The sequence below is a fragment of the Argiope bruennichi genome, chromosome 10 (genome assembly GCF_947563725.1).
Source record: "Argiope bruennichi chromosome 10, qqArgBrue1.1, whole genome shotgun sequence".
Classification (NCBI taxonomy): Eukaryota; Metazoa; Arthropoda; class Arachnida; order Araneae; family Araneidae; genus Argiope; species Argiope bruennichi.
In genome coordinates this window covers 79,555,089-79,582,565 of record NC_079160.1, presented here as the reverse complement: position 1 = coordinate 79,582,565, position 27,477 = coordinate 79,555,089, and the positions used below count along the sequence as shown (strand labels likewise).

At 31.5% G+C, this 27,477-nt stretch overlaps 1 protein-coding gene across 3 annotated transcripts in view; it reads right to left on the bottom strand.

The window, feature by feature from the left end:
• Positions 1–8,945: 8,945 nt before the first annotated feature.
• The window catches only part of LOC129988198 (fatty-acid amide hydrolase 2-B-like), a 52,742-nt gene continuing 34,210 nt past the window's right edge, over positions 8,946–27,477 (bottom strand). For all 3 annotated transcript variants that reach the window (XM_056096357.1, XM_056096356.1, XM_056096358.1), the window contains exons 5-8: positions 26,720–26,839; positions 16,425–16,606; positions 10,949–11,044; positions 8,946–9,842 (exon numbers count right to left, since the gene is read on the bottom strand). In XM_056096357.1, the coding sequence (XP_055952332.1) occupies positions 9,258–9,842; positions 10,949–11,044; positions 16,425–16,606; positions 26,720–26,839 (983 nt within the window). In that variant the 3' untranslated portion in view covers positions 8,946–9,257. The remainder of the gene's footprint in view (positions 9,843–10,948; positions 11,045–16,424; positions 16,607–26,719; positions 26,840–27,477) is intronic.

Genomic DNA, 27,477 nt, shown 5'->3' with positions numbered 1-27,477 from the left:
ACTACCCCCCCCCCCCAAAAAAAAAAATTACATTATCGCCAAAGGCGGCTAATAAAATACTAGTTATATTGACCATTTGGCATTCAACTACCAAATATGGAACATTCATACTTTGGAAGTGGGAATGTGCTCCTAGGAGCAATTCTCCTGAAATTTTAACTAATTAAAAATTAAATGAAACTTTGGCGTTCTTTTGACATAACTTCTGAAAATATTATAGCACAAAAAGTTTTATTTTTTATATATACATATAGATATAGTTATAGACAAAATAAGAAACAAGCAAAGGACAAATTCTAAGAAAAGTAAAAACATAACAACAAAAAATGTAACAGGAGAATCAACAAATAAAATGAAAATAACCAGAATAAACAGTACTTTAAAAATATATATAAAAAGCAAAAACACAAACGATGCGAATGCGCAAAATGCTCCAATTTATGGAACGCTATAGAATGGTCTCCCCAAAGCTTTCTCGTATACTTTCTAATAAATTTGTCTAGCCAGAAAACGCCTTGCATGGTATTGGCGTACAATAGTTGCGACATATTAACTTTTGGTGCGAATTAAGTATTTTTACTGAATCTGTTATATGATCCCTGGCGAGTTTTTTGTTGATTAATCCCTGGGATGCGGTAAATAGTATCCGAAAATTGAATTTTTGCTATAAAAACGTTTTTCTCGACCAACTAAAGCAAAGATTTCTTACCAAACTGCACTTGTAATCATAAAATCCCATACCAAATTACATATATCTAAGTTATTGCGTTTTTTAATTTTAGCATTTACATGTTTCCGAAACCGAGAGACAATCGATCTTTGTTGGATTTGGCTCAAATTTTGATAGATGTCTACACTATAGATATATTCTCCCGGGGGGCTACCTCGAAATGAGGATGAGATGCTTCCGGCATGGTGTTTGGATCTCGCCATCCTGGACGGTACACAAATAGGTGGGGGATCTGACTCCTCCCATCGATGACGGGACATACTTCCCTCGGAGAGGGTTGTACCGTGGCCGGTAGTACCCTTAGGACTCAACCACAGTTCCCGCCAGTGCCGCTGTTGCGGCGGTCTGGTCATTCAGCCTTATGGTTTAAATCCGTGTGCCTCCGTGGCGGTTCGGAGAGTCAGATGGTTGATAAATAATGAAGATAACCCCCGGGAGTGGGGCACTTCTAAATGAGGATGAGATGCTTCCGGTATGGTGGTTGGATCTCGCCACCCTGGAGGGCACACAAAATGTGAGACATCTGGCTCCTCCCATTAGTTGACGGGCCGTACTTCCTTCGGGAAGGGTTGTACCGTGGCCGATGATCTTAGGACTCAACCACAGTTCCCTCCGGTGTTGCTGTTGCGGCGGTCCGGTCATTCAGTATTTTTATCCGTGTATCTTCGGGTGGGTCGGAGAGTCAGATGTATGACTTACACTATAGATATAAAATTTGTGTATTGAACCGTGTCTATTTAGCTCTCTTCGTTTTATAGTTATCATGCTAACTTATATTCGAACAGCCGGACTTACGAACTTCCTCTGAACGAATTTTGCTCAAGATTTGATAAAAATCTGCAAATTTGGTGTAAAAACTGTATATTAAATTTCAATTGTCTATCTCACAGTTCTCTTTGTCACAGATCCTTGTGCAGGCATTTATCAAAAATGTGTTTTTTGAACGGAAGTTAATGGAAGTCTAAAACGTCGGCATTCGTCAAAACCTCGAGTTCAAATTTTCTGGCTATTACCATACCTTCTCTATACTACGTATACGACAAAGCAAAAAACAATAAATCAGTATTAAAAGGCAGAAACCGAATGAAAAAGGCCAAACAACGCATCAATTGATTGTGCAACTAAATAAAAAAACTCTTCCTCACTCTTATTCATGATATCTATAAAGCAAGAATTATAAAAGATTTACTACAAAACGCTAATTAAAGTAGTATATATACTAACACTAAGTATATATACTATAAAGTAGTATATATACTATAAAGTAGTATATATACTATAAAGTAGTATATATACTAAACGCTAATTAGAGTAATATATATGACCGTTATCTTAAAAAAATTATCATTCGAGGAATTCAAATTCAACTCAATACTTTAAGAAACTTCTATTTCCAATAAAAAAAAATGTAAAAATTAATACAAACTTTAATTATGATCAAATTACCGAAATAAGTATCTATAAATACAATTATTTCTGTAAAGGCTTAGAAAAAAATCAGAAATAATGCTCTAATGCTCAATGCATTAACAATAAAGAGAAATTAAAAATTAGATTGATCCATAATTATCAATCTAATTATGGATCCAATTAACGGAAGAAGTATCTATAACTACAATTATTTCTGTAAAGGCTTAGAAAAAAAATCAGTAATAATGTTCTAATGCTCAATGCATTTGCAATAAAGACAAATTAAAAATTACGTTGTTCTTTTTCATGAGCGTATTATAAGTGGTAACGTGGACAATCGATTAATAAACTTTTCAATTATGATCCAATTATCGGAAGAAGTATCTATATCTAAAATTATTTCTATAAATGCATTGAAAAAATCAGAAATCATGCTCTAATTCTCAATGCATTTGCAATAAAGAGAAATTAAAAATTACGTTGATCTTTTTCATGAGCGTATCATAAGTGGTAACTTGGACAATCGATTAATAAACTCTTCAGTTATGATCCAATTACCGGAAGAAGTATCTATAACTACAATTATTTCTGCAAAAGATTAGAAAAAAAATCAGTAATAATGCTTTAATTCTCAATGCATTTGCAGTAAAGACAAATTAAAAATTACATTGTTTTTTTTCATAAGTGTTTCATAAGAGGTAACTTGGACAATCGAAAATAATGATTTAAGGATACTTATGATCAAAGGCACTGAATTCCGCCCAATTATCAAAATCTCTTTAAAAAAATATACAAAAATGTTTCAAAAACTCTTTAAAATGTACGAAAAAGTTTCACAAATTCTTTAAAATATACTAAAAAGTTACAAAATTTCAAAAAAGTATTCTAAAAAGTTTCAAAATTTCAAAAAAGTATATCAAAAAGTTTAAAAAAAAAATACCAAAAAGTTTGCTTAATGACCTAGGCAATTTCTGCCTAAACGTTGCCACCAAATTTGATGTTTCCCTACAATTTTTCACAGAATGGAAATGGACTCTATATTTTAGCATCAAAAACCTTATTAGAAATGTTTTAGACTAATCAATTTTAACTATAGAGAGCGAGGACATAAAAATATTAAAAATTACATTCAACCACTACAAAATAAACTCGTAATTATTTCCATTGGTAGCAGCTGACAATTATGCTATCATTTGCAAAAAATTATGTTTGGGATAGTAGATAACAATTTAAAAATATCGGAAACTTACAAACTAAGCAATTCTAACATCGATTTCATTAAGAAAAAAATTTCTGCTTTAAGGAAAACAGCGGCAGTTGTCCCCCCAAAACTTTCTCGCATACTCTCTAATAAATGTGTCATGCCAGAGAACTCCTTACATGGCATTGGCGTACTATAGTTACGAAATATTAACTTTTGGCGGAATTTAGCATAGATTCAGCAAAAACTGAATCTATGCTAAATTCCGCCAAATGTTAATATTTCGTAACTATAGTACGCCAATGCCCTTTAAGGAATTCTATGGCATGACACGTTTATTAAACCATATGCCATAGAACTCCTTAAAGGGCATTGGTGTACTATAGTTACAAAATTATTATTTTTGGCGGAATTTAGCATAGATTCAGTAAAAACTGAATCTATCGTGTCGTTATTGGCGAGTTATTTCACGATTCATTCCTAGAATGCGTTAATAGTATCCAAAAATCGAATTTGCGTTTTTAGCTACATTTTTCTCAATCATTTGAAACAAAACTCTGACACAAAACACAATAGTCACAAAATCTAGTTCCCAATTTGATATATTTAAATTATTGCTTTTTTGATTTATTGAATGTATATGTTTTTGAAAGTACAGTCCGACAGATATTAAACCCATAGTTGGATTTGGCTCAAAATTTGACAGATGTCCACACTATTGATGTGAAGTCTGTGAACCGAATTTTATCTATCTAGATCTATTTATTCTCTAATTATCGTGGTAACTTATATTCGAACAGCCGTACAGATGGACTTCCTAAAAAATAGATTTTTCTCAAACTTTGATAGAAATCTGAAAATTTGGTGTAGAGACCGTATACCAAATTTCAACCGTCTAGCTTAAAGCGTTTGTGAGTTATCTATGTCATAGACAGACAGACAGATGGACATTTTCAAAAAAAATGTGTTTTTCGAATTCAGAGAGATCCAAAACGTGGAGATTCGACAAAATTCATGGAGCTCGAATTTTTTGACGAATTTCTCTAAACTACGTATAAGAGAAAGTAAAAATAAAATGTTGTAATGTAACTAATAACATTTCATATATTGTTGCTTATCGTAAATTTCCAACTTATCAAATAAACAACTTATCAAATTTAAGATTTATTTTTTGTGGCATATTTGAATTGACCCGGAAACATTTTCTCTAAATGTCTCTGTACCACTATCAACTTTATTTAAAAGGAAAACTTCACCTGGGCTATAAAAAACAACAGCAAAATCACTGAATTGCACCAAAATAATAAAATTAATTCAATAGAAACTTATGATTTTCAAGATCTTTTTACTATTAAAAAAATTTGATTTGAAAAAAAAAAATAATTAGTTCCAAAATTTCCACCAGAGGGCACTTTTTCTGGACAAACATTAAATTTAACACAATAAACTATCAAAACGGAATACAGAAACAATATTAATATTTATTCACTAGTTTCTGGTCATCTGGTTATTGAACCACATTACGTAAAGGTAAGGAAAAAATAACAATACTCAGTTATAGCAAAAAAATAAAAGTCCAGTTTGCAAGAACAAGAACAGACCAAAATGGAATACACTTACAGAAACAATATTAATATTTATTCACTAGTTTCTGGTCATTTTGTTATTGAACCACATTACGTAAAGGTAAAGAAAAAATAACAATACTCAGTTATAGTAAAAAAATAAAAGTTCAGTTTGCAAGAACAAGAACAGACCAAAATGGAATACACTTACAGAAACAATATTAATACTTATTCACTAGTTTCTGGTCATTTTGTTATTGAACCACATTACGTAAAGGTAAAGAAAAAATAACAATACTCAGTTATAGCAAAAAAATAAAAGTCCAGTTTGCAAGAACAAGAACAGACCAAAATGGAATACACTTACAGAAACAATATTAATATTTATTCACTAGTTTCTGGTCATCTGGTTATTGAACCACATTACGTAAAGGTAAAGAAAAAATAACAATACTCAGTTATAGTAAAAAAATAAAAGTTCAGTTTGCAAGAACAAGAACAGACCAAAATGGAATACACTTACAGAAACAATATTAATATTTATTCACTAGTTTCTGGTCATTTTGTTATTGAACCACTTTACGTAAAGGTAAAGAAAAAATAACAATACTCAGTTATAGCAAAAAAATAAAAGTTCAGTTTGCAAGAACAAGAACATACTAAAATGGAATACACTTACAGAAACAATATTAATATTTATTCACTAGTTTCTGGTCATCTGGTTATTGAACCACATTACGTAAAGGTAAGGAAAAAATAACAATACTCAGTTATAGTAAAAAAATAAAAGTCCAATTTGCAAGAACAAGAACAGACCAAAATGGAATACACTTACAGAAACAATATTAATATTTATTCACTAGTTTCTGGTCATTTTGTTATTGAACCACATTACGTAAAGGTAAAGAAAAAATAACAATACTCAGTTATAGTAAAAAAATAAAAGTTCAGTTTGCAAGAACAAGAACAGACCAAAATGGAATACACTTACAGAAACAATATTAATATTTATTCACTAGTTTCTGGTCATTTTGTTATTGAACCACATTACGTAAAGGTAAGGAAAAAATAACAATACTCAGTTATAGTAAAAAATAACAATACTCAGTTATAGTAAAAAATAACAATACTCAGTTATAGTAAAAAAATAAAAGTCCAGTTTGCAAGAACAAGAACAGACCAAAATGGTCTGTTCTTGTGGTCACTTACAGAAACTGTGGTCAAGAAATGGTCACTTACAGAAACAATATTAATATTTATTCACTAGTTTCTGGTCATCTGGTTATTGAACCACATTACGTAAAGGTAAGGAAAAAATAACCATACTCAGTTATAGTAAAAAATAACAATACTCAGTTATAGTAAAAAAATAAAAGTTCAGTTTGCAAGAACAAGAACAGATCAAAATGGAATACAGAAACAATATTAACATTTATTGATTAGTTTCTGATCACCTTGTAATCGAACTACATTAAGTAAAGGTAAGAAAATAACAGTACCCTGTTTGAAAAAAATAGACGGCTCAGTTTGTAGAAACAAGAACAGATTAGGACGAAAATCCACAAGAGGAGCAGTTGTTAATTGTGTCTAGGATGATGTAAAGAAAGGTGCTCCATGTGATCACCTTCAAGTCGGTGGACAGCGTGTTCAATAGCAGATCGTAACTGATCAGTTGTGATGCTTCGCATATGAAGCGTGATGGAGTACTTTAAGTCATTCAACATCGCAACACCTGCACGATACGCCAGATGTTTTAAGTGGCCCCATAACCAGAAATCGCACGGACATAAAACATGACAACGTCTGCAAATGTTTCATATCCTAACCTTATTTTGCATAAAGCTTTCTCTTCTTCGCAAGCATGCAAATCTCGACATTTTTTTTTTTCATAGAACTGACAGCTTTTTCTGGCTTTACATTTTATTACTCCTAATTCTTGTTCTCGATTTTTAATATTGCTTCTGTATTCCATTTTAGTCGTTTATTGTGTTAAATTTAATGTTTTTCTGGAAAAGTAGCCCTCTAGTGGACATTTTGATTTTTTTTTTCGAAATTCCGTGAGCACATCTTGTTTATTATTTATATACCAAATTTCGTTGCAATCCGTTCACCCGTTTGCGTTTTAGAATGCTGTTTATAGTGCAATAACTATAAGCATCTTGTATTTCTTTATTTCTCTGAAAAAAATTATCTCTTAAAAATCTCTGAAGTCTTATCTCTTAATCTCTTATCTCTTAAGTCTTTAGATATATGTAGACTTAATTATATTTAACCTACAAGATTTCTACTTCCTTATCAAAAATACTTATGCAGACGAAATAAAATTAATCGAAACCAATGGTGACCAACTCTCTGCAATATGTTTAAAACTAATAATATAGCAGTTGCATTAATCTGTTTTCTCTTTTGGATAATAGATGGCGATACCTGATCAAATACGCATCCCACAGTGCATTGCGATTGCAAATAATTAGATGTGATGCTGTTCTGTTAAGATTCATGCTTGAATGTCTTGCTTCGTGTTTTATGTTTGTTTTGCCTGAAATGTGATCATTAAAGAAATCTTTCCGAAAAGATGAGTCCTCTTGCTTCCACTGCACGGATCAAAATGATCTTCATTCCACCACAATAACAGAAAGACAAAACAAAATAAAAAATGATATTTATGACAAAAGAAACGATTTCAAATTTTGCTTTAATTGATATATTCTTTGGAATTTTTAATGTTTCCTATAAAATCTACAAAAATATCATTTTAAATCAACTAATAAGAATTAACAAAACATGCAACGAAAGAATCTCAACTATTTAATTATTAAGAAATTTATTATTATTATTTTATTATTAAGAAATTTATTATTTTATTACTAAGAAATTTATTAATACGAAAATTATTATTATTATCTTATTATTAAGAAATTGATATATTCTTTGAAACTCTTAAAGTTTCCTTTAAAATCTACAAAAATATCATTTTAAATCAACTAAAAAGAATTAACAAAACATACAGCGAAAGAATCTCAATTATTTAATTACTAAGAACTTTATTATTATTATTTTATAATTAAAAAAATATTTCTTGCAATTTTTGCTCGAAAAAAATCGAATTTTTTTTTTGTTATATTTGTAAGAATACATGTATTTTACTAAATATGACTACAAGAAACGAAGTATTTATATTTTATGATAAAATTTATAATATATACACTTTGTTGATAATAAAGAATATTCTTTTTAAAATAAGCGAGTATTAATATCAGGGAAATAACAGTACAATAAATGATTCCAAATAAAATTAAAAAAATTAGATCAGATCAGACAAAATTAAAAGCATAGATAAGTCATTAATAATATCTTCCTATGATTGGTCTCAAAAGAATTTTGTTCTTGTATTTTTTGACAACCGGTTCTAAAACCTACCGCGGTTATGCGCATGCGTTAAGATGGGTTTAATCCGTCAAAATAAGAGTGAGAGAAAAGATGAAAAGAGCAGAGGTTTACATTTAAGAATACAGTAAAGTCGGATTACTCGCGGATGTATGAGATGTAGACATTGCAGATAATTAGTAATCCTGACGGAAAAAGGCACTAATGCACAGTAAAATATCTCAGAGCAATTTTTATTTAATGTAAGAGGCATAAACATTAAATTATGAAGAATAAATGAAAAATTCTGTTCTTAAAATTTGGTACTTGCTTTTTTACAAAATAATAACGATATTTTTTATCTTAAAAAGATTCTTTTTTTTTATATGTTATTGAATTTTTTGGCAATATTTTTTTAACTACAATTTATAATCGAGAGTTTATTCTATTTAAAACATTTTATTTTCGTTTAAGGAAATGCTGTAAATATGAAACGTCTTAAAAATATTATAAATATTACTTTTTAACATATATGATATTTTATATATTTTGATATTAAACAAACATTATTATTACTGATTTTTCTACTTAAGAATATTTTATTTTTAAATATATAACATGAAATAATTAGCAAAATTTTCTTCGTACCACTCCAAACAGCCTTCTCCAATACGCAGTTTTGAGTTAAAATAAAATGCTATCAGAAACGAAACGACACAACACTGACATACATGTGACAGATTGAGGGGATTTAAGATCAAAGGTTAATCTCGGAAATGCGCCCATCCTTCCGCGTCTCACACCTTAATGAGATAGAATCGTCGAAAAGTGGTCGTCTCGGGATTCTAAAACGAACTGTACCTTCCTATTCTCAAACTTCACTTTGATCGCGTAAATGTAACAGAGGACAAACTTCGGAAATTGATAAGAATAAGACATTGGCATTTGATATGGGACATTTTTTTATTAAGGCACATTTCGTAGTCTACACTTTTCCGGGCGGCTTCCATCCTCCGAATTCTTTTTCCAGTTCAACAGCACAAGCAATCGTCAGGGCATCGTTGCCTTTGCAACCAACAATTTGTATACCATAAGGCAGTTTCTGTTGGTTGAAACCCATTTGACAATGGGTAGCTGGCAGTCCAAATACATTAAAAAGTGCTGTGTAGGTAACACTAAGCATGAATGGAAACGCTCCATAATGGTAAGGTGCAATGTACGGAGCAGTTGGCATTAACAATATAGTGTCTTCATCGAAAATATTGTTGAATTCTTCAATCAATTCTTTCAGCATTTTTGCATAGTAATCAAGTCTGTCTTCTCTGAATAATAAAGAAGAAGAAGTCACAAATAATCCTACTATTGTTGTGAATGTCAATCTAGATTTTCCAAATAAAGATTTCACGAATTCTTCATTTTCCTTAAAATTCGTAATACTGTATATTTCCCTTTTTAATTCTTTTATGATATAAAGAAGCTGGGCAGAAAAGCACCTGTTGATATCAAAGAAAGAAGGCATCTTTATTTCCTTGGCTACTGTGCTGCATTTCTTTTCAAAGAATGTGACAGCCTGCAACAAAATTACATATTAAATATATGAACCGAATCAATCATATACAGTAAAAAAAGGAGAGAATTAAAATATTTAATATTTCTGGAATTAATTAGAATTTTATTTATGATAACAACTGAAAGACACATGAAAATGAGAATTTTAAAGAACTGTCATCCGTATTAGGATTTCCTCTACCATTGTTTTAAATATACTAAGAACTTTTGTCGATTTAAGATGGAGTTTTCAATTTACTTGCATTTGATTCTCATTGTGTAAGTGATAAAGCTGAGGATGCAGTGGGTATTGGGCGAATTAATTTTCTTTATTTAGAAAATGTTTAATTAAATATGTTACATTTTCTCATTTTTAATATGTCTTTATTAATTCATTTCTTTTTCTCTGTCGGTCTGATCGGTGCAAATTTTGCAATCGATTTTAAGCTAACTTCTTGAAGATTTAGAGATGTGAAACTTTAGATATAGTTAAGAATTGATTAAGAATTTGATAAATAAAGGAAGTTTTAAATTATTACTTAGAAAGATTGTCCATGACATCTTAGATAAAAGTTCAATCGCTTGTTGTAAATAAATAGTTTATGACATTTAAACGATTCTGTTTGTAAATCTTGAATGATACAATTTTTCAGTGTTTAAAATTTCTTTGCCGTTTGCCACCACAACATAACAATTTTGACATTAATGTGTAATTTCTTTTTGATTTCGCTTTGTTCTTGGCGGGATTGGCGATGGTTTGTATCACTCAATTAATTTCAAACAATAAAAGTTCGTTTGAAAATGTACACATAATCTCGCGTCCACATGTTTCAACAGAATAGTATTCAATTCAGAATTGTATTTCAATATTTCAATATTTAGTATTGTTTTAGATTTCGCCGACAGTTAACAATGCGAAAACTTGTGAAATATCTTTGAATACGGGGAATACACGGAACAGCTTCAAAATGTTTCTCTTGGTCACTTGTGCAGTTTAAAGACATGTAAAGTATACATGAAGATACACATTTAATAGATTAAAATACACTTTTAAAATGAATTAAATTAAAATTCTAAAGTGGATTATTTGCATTTGCCACAATTCGTCCAGAAGAAAAACTTACTTACTTGCTTCAGAGCAACTGCTGTGTTTTTATCTACATCAGCGACAAAAGGACATCGTATACTTGATAAATAACAAATCTTCAGTTTTTTTAAATCAACCTAAAAAAAAGAAATAATTGCATCGATTATTCTTTTGAGAATCAATTGAATACAGTTCTCTTTATATCAGATAATAAATTATGGCCGTAAAAACTTTTAATAGATGTAAGATCAATTCCAAACTTTGGTACAAACTTGGCGACATTTTGATGTCAAAAATGGTTCGTGAAAAAACAAAAATTTATATAATTATATTAAAATTTTAATAATTAAATATTTTATGCAATTCCTACTTTAATAGCTTCTTCATCAAAATATTTTAAAACTTCAAATTTTGATAGTCATATAATTCTCTCATAATATTATAAACGCCTTCAGTCATAACGTAATATGTATCTCTCTCATTTTCTGTTAGTTCCCGTAGAATTTATACTATAAATTAAAGTGGAAAGGATTAATCTGTAATTAATATAATAATATTTTTTACTGAAACAAACCATTTTTTTTAATAATATGATTACTGAAAACAGTCACTGAGAGTTTAAACTTTATGGGCACTAAAGAATATCCTAATTTATGTAATATTTCAAGAATTTGTCAACAAAATATTCTCAGATTCATTATGACCAGAACGATTCATTAACAATGTTTAATTTTAAATGCATCAAACACTAAGAAAATAAAACGAATCGTTTAAAATAATCGGTTGAAAACAGGTTAAAAAAAAAATTAAGAAACGATGTACTTAAAACTATAAGCGTATACAAAAAATATATAACTAACATAAATGCAATTTAATTACAAAAACATGCAACTAACCTAAAAATAATTTAAATCATCCGTTGATAATGGTTGTTATGTCAACAATCAGAACACAATGCGCATGCATGAATTTTCAACGCCAGTTAAGGTAACGCAAATGTGTGAGTTTTTCTACGCCAGTTGGGGTAAAGCTATGCAGATTAGAAATTTTTAATTTTCTTTATTCTGTTTTATTTTAATTCAAAAGTACTTCAGAATGAATCTGAAAGATCGATTCATTAACAATGTTTCATTTTAAATGCATCAAACATTAAGAAAATAAATAGAATCGTTTCAAATAATCAGCCGAAAAATCTTAAGCCTAGCCTCATGACTGTTGGGGAAAAAAACTGAAGCCGTACTTATTTGGCGGTGGGGAAAATGAAAAGATATTTTTGGCGGGAAAGTTAGTTTTTAATTAATAATTAAAATTCTAATTAAAAATTCAAAAAAAGAGAGCTATCCTATCTTTTAAGTTAGATCAAACTGCACACGGTGTGCAAATTTGATCAAAATCGGTTAAGTAGTTTAGGAGTCCATCGCGGACAAACAAAGTGACACGTAATTTATATATATTAAGATTTGACTGCATTAAAAATTTTAAATTAAAATGTGAGACAAAATTTAGTCAAAAAACTATAACAATTTTTCAAAAGACAGTATCAAATGACACTACATGAAATATCTCATCTCAAACTAGATCCAAAAAAAACTTCATAATATAAAACGAAAGTATCCGAAAAAAGTAGCTTTCAACATTGGCAAACGGGAGCGAGAGACAGATATCATTAAGCAGAAGAATAGGTTTCCTATTTCTAGAAAAAATGGAACTCATGAAAAATTACTTAATGAAAAAAAATTGTTTCAAAATGAGAGTAATAGAATGGTAATAAAATGGATGCCACATGCATAAACAATACTACTTGCACTAAACAATAATGCACAAGCATCAAATCGGTAATAAACAACCGTAACAAAGCAAAACACTCAAAGGAAATACTCGAAGGAGAAATCGCCGAAAGGACTTTGTTCAACTATTTGTTTGAACTCAATTCAACTGTTTCTCATTCCTACTGACTAACTTTACTGCCCTGTCTCGGTTTTTTTATAATTTCCATGACAGGACAAAGAAGCTTTTTATTCAAACTCGAGTCCAAATGCAAATATTGCCAAGATTCTCGAATTTTCCGGGTCCTCCGTTTTTTACGCTAAAATCGCCAAATAGTAGCCATGTTTGTCACCAATAGTGGGGATCCTTACTATATCTGTGAAACTATCTTTCTCACCAGGAGATAAACTGTGCAGGAAATAATATTGATAAATGCTCAGGAATTACAAATTCACAACAATATCTGGTGCTAATGTGTTTTTTTTATTGTTGTTTTATTAGAACATTTATTTTCATAGTTCACGCATATCGCAATTTCAGAAATCCAGAAAGTTTGGATTTTTTTTTCTTATTAGCATTAATGTGCAATAGCTGTCTTATTGTATAAATCGAATTTGCAATTAACATCTTTATTTTATCTTGTACAAAAGGAGCAAATTGTAATATTGTATCGTTTTTTAGATAAGAATGCTAACTCTGAAGTTAGCAACTAAATAGCACTATAAAAGGGCGTAACGCATAACATATAGTCATTTTAACATACAGGGTGTTTATAAAGTCCCGGACCCATTTTGATGTTTAATAACTCATAAAATAATAAAGATATAAACACACTTATGACATTTATTGATAGAATAACTCATATATTTTCCTTTTCAGGTTTGAATATTTTTACTTTTGTAAATATCGTCTGCGCGTGTGGTTAATTTCAGATAATTTCATTTTCCAGTCTAAATATCTGTACTTTTCTAAATATTGTCTGCTTATTAATTGCATTTTTCTCTCTTGTTTTTGTCAACTATTGCAATGTTATGTTTACTTTTGATGTGTTTGTTCTATGTAGTACTTTTGTATGTGATGTTTTATTCGAGCGGATATTAAGGAGAATGCATACACCACAAGAGAAAGCACAGATTTTATGGTGGTTCATAGAAATGAAATCGATAGTGCAAGCACAGAGAAATTTCAGAAGAATTTACCAAAAAGATCCTCCATCCAAAAACAGCATCTTGCGGTGGAAAAAGAATTTTCTAGAAATTGGAAGTATCGAAGATAAGAAACGTTCCAGACGTCCTTGCACAAGTGATTTTGATGTTGAGCGTGTCAGAGAGACATTTTTACACAATCCTAGAATATCTGTGAGATCAGCGGCAACAGAATTGGATATGCCAATTTCGACGGTGTACAAGGTTATTAAGAAAAAATTAAGACTGCATGCATACAAAGTTCAAATTGTTCAAGTTTTGGAACCGAACGATAGACCTAGGAGGATGGCCTTTGCAACAGATATGCTAAGGAGGATAGAAGCTGCTGCTGATTTTCTGAAGAGCATAATGTTCTCCGATGAAGCATCCTTTCATGTTTCTGGCATTGTTAATCGCCATAAAGTGCGCAAATGGCTCTGTGGATGCCTACATGCTTGTCGCTACCTGGCGTGAAATTGACTATCGACTTGATATTCTCCGTGCGACGAAGGGGGCACACGTGGAAGTTCATTGGCCATGGTCATGAAACTTTTTGAGTCTATTTAACCATTTATGTTATTAATTTAAATCTATCTTTATTATTTTATGAGTTATTAAACATGAAAATGGGTCCGGGACTTTATAAACACCCTGTATTTAGAGACACCACTTTCTTGAATATAGCCATCATCGTTCTAAAGTTAAGGAGAGTATAAGGGATTTAAGTAATCAGCCTATTTATTTAGATTGCCGCAGTTAAATTCAATGTTTGTTTATTTCATTATTTCATCCAATATTTGATAGTGTGATTCTCTTTTTGAAAGATTTCTAAGTACGTCCGCAAGAAATTCTATAAGTAAGAAAGTTTGCAGGAAACTCCATATTACATTACACGAGGCATAAGAATGTGAGGTTACAGAGAGCTAAAGACGGTATACAGCTAAAAAAATGAACAGGACGGTATAATGGTATTTTGGGACTCGATAATATTAAAAAGGTTCATTTACAGAATGAACAAAGAATGAGTAAATCCAGTAAAAATAACATAATAGCAATCTGAATTTGATGCTTAAAAATACTTTTTTGAGGAAATCACGAAAAAAAAATGAAAGTTAAACATAAAAGTTTAAATTGATATTAAACATAGCCATTGTTTCCGTGTATTTGCTGGTCCCAGAAACAGTAACTTCTAAATATTATTTTTTTATTGGACGCGTGCAGTTCTAAAGCATGCTAATTCTTCAAAATTTAGAATGTGAATTTTTTGTTATTCTAATACAGCAGATGCAAATTACATAGAAAGGCCTAAGCACATTCCTACATAATAAGTAGATCACTGCTGAAATATTTATGTATATTCTCTTCATCATGCAATTAGAATTAGTTTAGAATTCTAAAAGTGAAAAAAATCAAACATATTTTAGATGGCAAGCAGGAAAATTTTGCTGCTGTGCAAATAATGGTGTATATTTGAAAATCCACAAGCTTTTTGTAAGAACTTCGGAAGAATTAAATGTGTATTACTACTATCATTTGCATATCTTGCAGCTTGTTCAACAACTGTAACCGCAACTTCAATCTGTACCTCATTTATTTTATTAATACTTCCAGGTTTTACCTACAAAAGTCAGAATATATTTAAAGCTCAGAATCATTCTCCAAAGGTTTAAAATAGAAACAGAAATTCGAGACAAGCGTTTTACCTGCCAAATACTATCGCGTGATAGAAGCATTATGATATCTTTGGCAAAAAAGATTGAAGAAAATCTCTAGATTTGATGACGGGAGTTCTATAATTGTTAAATATATAGTTAATTAATGATTGTTTCTTGAACTCATTATAAAGAAGTTCAATTCAACATTGTGGACAATGACTAGAATTACAGCGCAATTTACACAAAGTGGGAATTATTTTTTCTCCTGGAGTCGAAACCTTATATTCAGGATAAAATGTGCTCAAATTATTTTTGTGATCATTATGTAGTTGTTTCACATTAGATGCTTAAACACTTCCTGTTTAATTGGTTCGCCCAATAATTCCTCTTTAAATACTTTATTTATGTATTTGCCAGTGGTTATAGGTTGAATTTAATACAACAAACTAAGTAATGGCTTTTTCACATGAATATTTCAGAAAATACGAAGTGCAGGAAGCACACATGCAACCAAGACATTTCTTAAACAAGTATACGCGTTGCGAATACGGAAAGAGATTGATTTTATTTGTGATATTTAGTCTTATATATTCTTACGACAGAACGAGTCTACACATGGAATTCTCCAGAAGAATCTATTCATCTCAGTTCCTAATAGTAATATGTTCATTATTCTTGGATTTTCTAAGCTAGAATATTCATTACTAAATCTCTAAAGGGTCCTCAAACTTATCTTCAAGATTGGATACTAATGAATCAACCATTCAGAATTCATTAAAAGTCTTGTCAATCGTTCCTTCCAACAATGATACTAACGTGGGAAGAAAAGGTATAACAGATTCGTGACAATATTATGTATTAGAGAAAGTAAAACATCATTATTATTCACTGAATCGATACCTTTACGTTACCTTCTTATTTAAATCCATTTTCAATTCAGCCTCAGACGATAGAATTTTCGTGGCAATTCTCAAGTCTTCAGCATATCGGCATAGAGGACCAACGGAGACATACTGGAGCAAAAGCGCGTGTATGGGTTGAGGTGGTTTATCGGGATACTCTGGGGGAAATGAACCTTTGGTGGGAATTAGTCCTGGAAAACAAATATTGCCAGTGACTTTGATTCAAATTTTGGAGGTCATTTCAGAGAATTTTACACTTATTCATGGTAATTAAGAGGAAATGAAATTGCATTTTTTACATGATATAGCACAAAGAGTATAAGTTGAATCCAGAAATAGAAGGAAAAGAATATCTGTTATTGAAAATTGTTAGAAAGTTTCTATAAGAAGCAGATGTCTGAACTTAGATTTCAATTTAAAAAAAGCTGAAGTATCTTAAGTCGAAACTATTTAAGAAATATATAGCCATTCTCTAGGAGGTAAAGGGAGAATGTGTGAAAAGTTTGGTGCCGTTTGGCAAGAAATAATTTATATCTAAACTTTGAAAACTATCATTATTTCAGTTTTCGCGCTTCACATTTACAAGCATTTTAACCATTGAGTCAACCCATTGACGAATCGGGGATATTTACAAAAATTTCTAAAGCATTCGGTTGATATCTTATAAATGCATTTTATTAAACATAATTGTTGCGAAATTTCTAATATTTCAGTTGATGGCATTAATGGGTTTTGGAAGATATTATTTAAATAATTTTCTAAAACCGCTTAATTTTTCAATCAATTTATTTAATTTTAGTTGATAGACCCAGATATGCTTAGTATAAAAATATTTTTAAAGTCTTTTATATTCAATTGAACAGTTATTCAATAAGGCATTATTTAATATTTAAAAAATCGATGTAATCATGTAATAATCCCTATTCATCATTTTATTTTGATATATTTAAAGCTGCAATTAAATAAATATCTTGTTAAGTAATTGTTTATTAAGTAAATTTTTAAGTACTTTTGACATTCTAACTCGTCTGCGCTAAATCAATAAGGCCATTAGATAAGAGGACCTTGATCAAGGGATAATAGACAGATTTTCTTAATTGCCTTCTAATTTCTATAAATATTACTTATTTGGAATAATTTAACGAAACTTTCTTAACGTTAAATAGCAACTTTTAAATTAAAATTCCTGAAACATATATATCATAAAAAATAATATTGCCGCATTGAAAAGAAACAGACGACTCTCCATGGCGGAATGATCATAGCACTTATCTCTTAATCAAAAGATCGTAAGTTCAAATCCCGCTAGAGACAATGTGATTGACAGTCTGTGTAAATATTTAATTCCTTGATTTTATGTTTTCCTTTATTTCATGTTCCAGAAGATACTGGGCATTTCTTTAGTTTACCAAACAAGTGTTCTGGACTTTTCTTACTGTCTCCAGAAAAGTATTCTGGAACTTTCCCTACTAGTATAAAAGCAGATCTGTCAATCACTGTATTCTCAGTTCAGAGTCAATAGGTTTATCTCTACTTTTTGTGTGTGTCATTGAGTTCCACACTAAAGAACCTACGTGACAATATTACCTAGTTTTGAAAATACATAGTACCTTTGAAAATACAAGTATTTAAATCAAGAAATTAAACTGGGATAACAATACATGGTTAGTCGTAAATTACAATTGAAGTAAAGTGCAATATTCCTCAAATATCTTTATAGAAAAATATGTTAATAGTTCATAATTCTCATGAACTCAATTCGAATACCATTAATAAATTTGCAGTGCTCATAAATTTTGGAATAATGTTCATTTAATAAACCAGCTCATTCACAAACACTCCTCATTCTCATTAAGTAAATAATTCCTGGTATAGAAGCAAGAACTCTTATTTCGACACAGACATATGCCATCTAAATTTGAGGAATTACATCAAAAATGCATACAAAGAAGGCCCCAGATCATTGAATCAATTGAAATCTCTCTTTTCTCACTACCTTGAATTTTGGCTTCATGGAGAATCTCTAGTGAGGCTTCCTTGAATTTCAGATTCTTGGAGAACCTCTAGTAAAGCTTCCTTGAATTTTGGCTTCATGATGAACCTCTAATAAGGCTTCCTTGAATTTCGGATTCATGATGAACCTCTAATAAGGCTTCCTTGAATTTTGACTTCACTGAGAACCTCTAGTGAAGTTTCTTTGAATTTTGCCTTCATGGAGAATCTCTAGAGAGGCTTTTTTGAATTTCAGATTCTTGGAGAACCTCCAGTAAGGCTTTCTTGAGTTTTGACTTCATGGAGAAACTCTAGTAAAGTTTTCTTGAGTTTTGGCTTCATAGAGAACCTTAGTAAGGCTTCCTTGAATTTTAGTTTCATGGAGAACTTCTAATAAGGCTAATATGAAGCCTAGTATCAGACAATGTGTTTCAAGAAGAGCCTTTAGTAAGACTTCCTTGAATTTTGGTTTCATGGTGAACTTCTAGTAAGGTAAAATGAGACCTAATATGAGACAATGGGTTTCAAGAAGAACCTTTAGTTAGGCTTCCTTGAATTTCGGATTCATGGAGAACCTCTAGGAAGACTTCCTTGAATTTTGGCTTCATGAAGAACCTTTAGTAAGGCTTCCTTGAATTTCGGATTCATGGAGAACTTCTAGTAAGACTTCTTGAATTTTGATTTCACGGGGAACCTCTAGTGAGGTTTCCTTGAATTTTGCCTTCATGGAGAATCTCTAGTAAGGCGTTTTTGAATATTGGTTTCATGGAAAACCTCTAGTAAGGCTTACTTTAATTTTGGCTTCATGGAGAATTTCTGGTAAGGCTTTCTTGAATTTTAGCTTCATGGAGAACTTCTAATAAGGCTAATATGAAGCCTAGTATGAGACAATGGGTTTCAAGAAGAACCTCTAGTAAGACTTATAGTAAGTGAAGTGAACTTCTAGTAAGGCAAAATGAGATCTGATATGAGACAATGGGTTTCAAGAAAAACCTTGATATCGGATTCATGGAGAACCTGTAGTAAGGTTTCTTGAATTTTGACTTCACTGAGAACCTCTAGTGAAGTTTCTTTGAATTTTGCCTTCATGGAGAATCCCTAGTAAGGCTTTCTTGAGTTTTGACTTCATGGAGAACCTCTAATAAAGTTTTCTTGAGTTTTGGCTTCATAGAGAACCTTAGTAAGGCTTCCTTGAATTTTAGCTTCATGGAGAACTTCTAATAAGGCTAATATGAGGCCTAATATGAGACAATGGGTTTCAAGAAGAACCTCCAGTAACGCTTCCTTGAATTTTGGCTTCATGGAGAATCTCAAGTAAGACTTCCTTGAATTTTGTCTTCATGGAATTTTAGCTTCATGGGAAACTTCTAATAAGGCTAATATGAGGCCTAATATGAGACAATGGGTTTCAAGAAGAATCTCTAGTAAGGCTTCCTTGAATATCGGATTAATGGAGAACCTGTAGTAGGGCTTCTTGAATTTTCTAGTAAGGCTAAATGAGGCCTAATATGAGACAATGGTTTTCAAGAAGAACCTCTATTAAGAGTTCCTTGAATTTTGGCTTCATGGAGAATCTCGAGTAAGACTTTCTTGAATTTTGGCTTCACGAAGAATCTCTAGTAAGGCTTTTTTGAATTTTGATATCTGAAATATAGTAAGGCTGAACAACAACAATAGAAATAATGCCATACAGAATGACCTGAAAATTTATAAAATTGGAGATTACGCTCAGAAGTTGTCTATGAGTTTTAACCAGATCAAGAAGCATCCTGACAAAGTCATCAGCTGCCAAGCATTTTTCGCGAATAATCAAGGGACATAAGCCACTATCAAATGATCATTTCTTCTCAAAGTATCCTGAATTGAGACAATGAGAATGGAATTATTTTACGAAACCTTTTAATGGAAATTAAAAATTAATGAAACTTTTAATCACTCACTCCTAAATCTTATTTTAACAGACTCTGTCGCTAAACTTGAAGTTTCTTAAATTCTCAAGGGTTTTAAAAAGTCCATTTTAGATTCGGACTGAGAAAAAACGGCTTTACTCTAGTACTCAATCTAATATCTAAGTCAAGAAAGTATCATTAGTGACTACAGTTTATTAAAAATTAGAAGCCCTTAACGACAACTGATTCGCCGGGAATATCGATTGCGTTTGATGTAAATTCAATTTTTATTAGAAAAACGATGTTTAACATTCTCTCAGAAAAATATTTCAAATCATCAAATTATGATTGATATTAAAGTCTTCTTATTTTAAACTTTACATCTGTTCTGTTTGTTGTGATGGAATCAAGATTATTTCTAATGGAGGCAAGTCCTATGACGTCATAATACCATTAAAGACTTAAATGTCTAGATAATCAATTAAAATTTGCATATTGCCTTTGGTGAAATGTGACATGTGTGTTTGGTAAAATGTGACGTGTGTCTTTGGTGAAATAACAATGAGAACAATTTATTAAAATTTTCACAAAATTGTTAAAATTATACGGCAAATGATTTTTCTGATTTTAAATCTCAATTTAACTGTCAGTTGGAATTTAAAATCAGAAAAATCATTTGTCGTAAAATCAGAAAAAGTATTCCAACTGTCAGTTAAATTGAGATTTAAAATCACAAAAACACATGACAACTAAGTGGGTTTCATTAAATATTTAAAAAAAATCGTTTTAAAATGGCGTATGTAATGTGTCATAAATAATTAAATTTTATAGCACAGCCCTTTTGAGAGTTTTGGCAAAAAAAATCACTTCGTTTTGATATAGGTTAAAATTCCGATAGAAAGAAAATCTTTTAAAAACTCGCTCTGATGTGCACATTTTATCCGTCCAAAATATATCCATACCAAATTTAGCAGTTATTTATCAGTTCTGTAATGATCCAGTTGATTGGCTGAAATTATTTTTGCTAAATATTTTAATTCAATATTTTGTGTAGCTTACTCTTCATAGCTCCCATAGCAAAATAGCATAGCGCCCATGGCGTGGTCTCCAGAAATCTTCCCTCATATTGTCTAATGAAACTGATATTAATATACAATTATAACATATGAAAAAGTAACAGTGTTTTAAAATAGACGAGCTTTAAAAAGTATTCATCATTGCTTAGTTTTGTAGCTAAACGTTAGTCTTAAGTTTAATAAAATTCTTAAAACCTTTCTTAGAGTAAACCAGCTGGCGTGGTACCCTTTAAACCTCCTTCTCTCATACTCTCTAATAAAGGTCGTATCCTCCCATTCCCCGTTTAAAATTGTAGACATTGTGTAAGGTCTGAATTATAAATGGCATTTGTGAGAGATAGTCACAAAATATCGATTTTTGGCGTGATTCTATCATTTTTGGCGTGAAAATATCATTTTTGCTTAATCCACCGCGAGAATATGTATTTTGGACACTTTTTTGCCAGCCGAAATACACTCATGTCCAAAATTAAGGTCACAAACATAAAATATGCGAAAAATGAAAAACTATTCACTGTGTTGCCACGAAATTTGGCACAGAGGTACACTACAATGGAAGAAAGAACATAGACACATAACAACATGGAAAAGATTTTAATTGGGAATAAAGAAACAGGGTATATCAAAAAGTGTTACATTATGAATCAGAGATAAAACATTTATCTCGGGAAAAGCCTGTCTAGTATGGAGTGTGACTACCGTGCACTGCTATACAGGCTTCTCAACGAGCTTTCATACTGTTTATAAGGGTGTCAATAAAGGCCTGGGGCAAGAAAGCCCATGCTTCCAAAAGCGCGGCTTTTAACTCTTGGAGGGTATTAGGAGGGGGGTTAAGCAGTGCAATGGCTCTTCCGAAGCCATCCCTAACATGTTCAATAGGATTGATATGCGGAGACCTCGAGGGCCAGTCCATACGTCGAATATCCTCTTCCTCAAGAAAATCATCAACGATCTGGGCTCTGTGTGCAAGCACGTTTTCGTCCATAAACATGAACTCTGGGCCAAAAGCACCCCAGAACAACCTCACATAGGCTTCAAGGATCTCATCGCTGTAGCGATGTGCATTGACAGTACCCGCATCGAAGACGTGCAGTGGTGTACGGCTGCCCAACATTATACCACCCCAGATAACGATTCCTCTGCCACCAAATCTGTCGATTTTTTTTACGTAGGAGGGATGATAGCGAGCTCCTTGCTCTCTCCAGATGAAAATTCGACGAGTGTCACTCTGTGTGGTAAATCTCGACTCATCCCTGAAAAGAACACGCCCCCATTCTTGCTGCGCCCAAGACTGATATGTTAGGCACCACAACAGCCGGATTTTGCAGTCAAAGGGCACTCAACTGGTTGCCCGGCATAAAGAGCCCTCTCTGCTAGACGTCTGTATTCTTTTTGTCTGGAAATTCTTATTCCAGATGCAGCAGCAAGGTCACGAGCACGTTGAGGAGCCGTTGTCAGCCTATGCCGTCGTGCGCTGAATGCCAAATAGCGATCCTGTACAGGCGTCGTTGCTCTGTGATGGTCTTGGCTGGCCTTCCTGGTTATAGTACCACTTGTTTGGAATTGATTCACAGCCTGGATACCACTTTCGGTGCCACTTGTAACCATCTAGCCACCTTCGCTTGAGACTGCCCAGCTTCAAGCCTGCCAACGGTTCTCCATCTCAAGGAATCGTCTAAACGATTATGAGAACCCATTCTCAGAGGAAACCGTTTAAATTTTTTGTTTTAATGCAATATTCACAAAATTGCAGGCAAAAATCCCAGATGACTAAATGGTCTAATATTAGTAGTTCCCCAGAAACTAATACTAAACAACATTTTTTCCTACAACAAAGGTTAATATCGTGTTAGAGGTTCTTCGAAATATATAAAATATAATTTGTTTAAATTTTACTGGTAGCCATTTAGAATTTTTTTGAAAAACATTTTTGTGACCTTAATTTTGGACATGAGTGTACATCAAAATTTGACATAAAATTACAGTTGTTGTCAGAAGATTACACACAGTTTCATTGATTTAAGTCATTGCATTTATGAGTTACTGAATTTACATGCATGCGAAAATACAGACAGACAGGCATTGAAGATTTGGGTTCAAAATTTATAAACGATAAATTTATATATCAAATCTTATCAAGGTTTTGAGTTTTGTAGTGATGAGTTCACTTGTACTCGAACAACTAGATAGACAGACTTCTTGTGAATAAATTTCATTTAAAATTTGATAGAAACATACAAATGTAGTTCAAGTGCCAAACGCGGTCTTGCCTTAACGTTTGAGTAATCATATTCATAAACAGACATAATACCAAAAATGTGTTTTTCTGATTCAGAGAGATCTCAAACATGGAGATATGCTAAAATCTCGATTTCAAATTTTCTGACGACTACAATACTTCCACTGCATTTCGTATACCAGAAAGTAAAAAAACTGCTCATTATGGAAAAAATATACAGTGGGTAAAAACAGTTTCCGTACACAGCTATGACTGTTAATAAAAGTTAAATTTTTGGCGCAAAATATTTTGTTATGAAAACGAAAATTTTAAAATTGGTTTAACACAATTTCATTTATTATTTATCAATAATATAAGAGAAAAACTATGAAAAAAATTAAATTACTTAAATTGAAAGAATAAAAAAAATGCCACTAATAAGAAACAAAGAAGTTTCCTACGGTACTTGCATAGTACATGAAAAACCTTTTTCATGCTGACCAACTTGCATCTAATGATCGGTAGGCCTTCCTTTGGCCTTTATCACTTCTCTCAAATGTTGTGGCATAATCCTCATAAGTTTTTTTGTTGTTTCTGGAGAAATACTACTCCAAATGTCTTGAATGACTCTTTTGAATTCAACCTTGTTCTTTGTGTCATATTTTTTTAATTCGTGACCGATTTCTTCCAATAAATGTCTTATAAGGATTAAATCGGGTGACTGGGGAGGGCTATGAAGCTGTTTTTTTTTTTTTTTTTTTTTTTTTTACATTATACTCTTGATGAATCTCGGAGGTGTGCTCAGGATCGTTGTCCTGTTGAAAATTAAAGTCCATTCCAATGGACAGTTTATCTGCATTGATTAAAACGTTTTATTTCAGAATGTCAAGATGTATGTACCTATCCATATTTCCATTTATAAACATAAATATCCAACACCAGCAGCACTTATACACCCCCATACCATATTCCAACCATCACCGTGCTTCACAGTTCCACATAAATTCTTAAGTAACATATGCTGTTTTGATTCCCTCCAGATCATAACTCGACCATCTGACCCACGGATATTAAATTTTGATTCATCACTAAAAAGGACCGATTCCCAAAAAGATAGAGGTTTGCTTATATGTTTCTTTGTAAACTCGAGACGCTTTTTCTGTAGCAGATACTTATAACCGGCTTCTTACGGGCCCCACATCCATTATAACCTTTTTTTAAATGACATTTCTAAGAATTTAAGATGCGAATTTAATGTTGTAATTAACCATTAAATCAGTTGCAAGTTGAGGTGCACTAATCCGAGGGATTATCTTGTACCTTACACATGATATTTCTTTTATGCGTGCGATTTAACTTCGGAGTTCTTCCGGATCGATCTCTATCCTCAAATGTTTACACAGCACGGTGTATCTTTCAATAATATTCTGCACTGTAGACTTTGGTTTGTAAGTCATTTCACTGATTTTTTTTCATAAATATTCCATTTTTTCGCAACCTAATCTCTAACTCTCGAATGGATTTCTGAATTTTCATTATAAGACGATCAGCGAAACATTGGAATTAAACAACTGTTGTTATGTCGTATTCTTCACTCTGACAAACTATCAAACTTCGAATATTTACTGTGGATTAGTTGTAGAGTAAGTCCGGAGGAATTTGCATATTACGCAAGGAAATTTTTTTGCATGATACTTCGTCATTTATCTTTAAAATTTCAAACGGACTTGCTGGGTTTTGTAAAAAGGAAAAATTTAGTATGAAAATCCCTTTTAAAGATTCATATTAACAATATATAAGTAGTTTATAAAGATAAAAAGCAAAGATTAGAAATTGTGCTAGTTTATTTTTATTTTAGTCTTCCGTACGGAAACTTTTTTTACCCACTGTATCTTTGTATCTTTATAAAAAAAAATCCGCATGAACTCTGGTAGCAAATATACAAATGATTTGAAATTTTCTTCAACTATGAAATATATTAATTGCACTGTACAATTATTTTTTTTACAAAACTCGAATGAAAAGTAGAAAACAGAATAATATAACAAAAAAATGGCATCATTGAAAAGACATTTTTATTTTAATGTTAGGATGAAGCAAAAATTATTTATGTGCTGTTATATTTTTGGAAAGGAATTTTTTAAATTGCCCATTAATTGTAATTAATTAAAATTTCAAAAAAAGATCGCACGAAGGCGCTTTTTACTATCCTTCAAAATATATAAGTACCTTGTTTGGTAGCCTTATGTCATGATGTATGATTTTTAAAGCATTAGAAAGCCCACAGATACAGATTCTCATCTTTTTTATTGTGGAGAAAGAGAGAGTCAATACATAAGTTTAAAAAAACTCTTTTGCAGTTTCATTAGTATTTGATGTGTTATTTTTGTTAACTTCATGAATCAATAAAGAAAGGGAGTTTCCACCTGACTTATAATAAAATTTTAATTCATTATGTGCTGCCCACTTGGTTTAAGCCATTACTTTTCGATGCTTTTAACTTTGGCACTCTGTATTTTAGAAATGATTAAAATTAAATCTTAAAAAAAATTAAATATATCTTTCAATATAATTTCCATATTAAGCACCAATAAAACTTATAAATACAATTTAGTACGTTAAGCACCAAGCCTTTTTTTGTCGTTCTTTAGGTATAAACGGTATCCACAAGGTACACATGATATCCAATTTCTTTGATATACTGACAACTAGCGATCTACGTAAAGTTGCAAAAGAACCTGCATGCATTTAGGTGCATTATTTCGCGCTCTCTAATTTCAAATTTCTTAAGAGAATATAATTTTTTAAATATAAATGATCAATAGATTTTGAACGGAAACTATTGTATAATGTCTGTCAACAAGAATTGATGATGGGCTCTGATCGAAAACTATAATGTCAGTCAACCGTGATTGATGTAATTTGAATGAAAACTATAATGTCAGTCAACAACGATTAGTGGGGTCTGAATGAAAACTATAATGTTAATCAATGATTGATGGGTTCTGAACGAAAACTATAATGTCAGTCATCGGTGATTGATAAGATGCATAATAAAAATTTGCTGTTTGTCACCGTTGAATGACGTGGTGCTTAACGTGTTTAGCGTTTCAAAAATATTTCTTATACCTCTTGTCGGTTTATGGGCAAATATTCCCGTGCAATGAGCTGGAATCCTAATACTTCCCATGAAATCGTTGCCTATACCAATCACAGATCCACCAGCAGCAATCAAGGCGGATTCTCCTCCTGTAATGAAAAAAAACAAACAGTAATTTTATTCTTTCGGGATTTAATTTTTGACGTATTAGTGAAGATAACTAATAGTATGATGTTAATGATTACAGCTTTTTTTAAATTATAGGAGGAACTCGTGCAATAACGATGCCTCTAATGCTCTTCAGGATTTAGTTTCTGACGTATTAGTAAGGATAACCAATTGCATAGATGTCATTGATTACTGACTTTTATTTAAATTATATGAAGAAATCGTGCAATAAGGATGGCTCTAAGGCTCTTCAGGATTTAGTTTCTGATGTATTAGTAAGGATAACCAATTGCATAGATGTCATTGATTACTGACTTTTATTTAAATTATATGAAGAACTCGTGCAATAATGATGCTTCTAAGGATCTTCAAGATTTAGTTTCTGACGTTTAGTGAGGATAACCAATTGCATGATGTCATTGATTGCTGGCTTTTATTTAAATTATATGAAGAACTCGTGCAATAATGATGCTTCTAAGACTCTTCAAGATTTAGTTTCTGACGTTTAGTGAGGATAACCAATTGCATAGATGTCATTGACTGCTGGCTTTTATTTAAATTATATGAAGAAATCGTGCAATAAGGATGCTTATAAGGCTCTTCAGGAATTAGTTTCTGA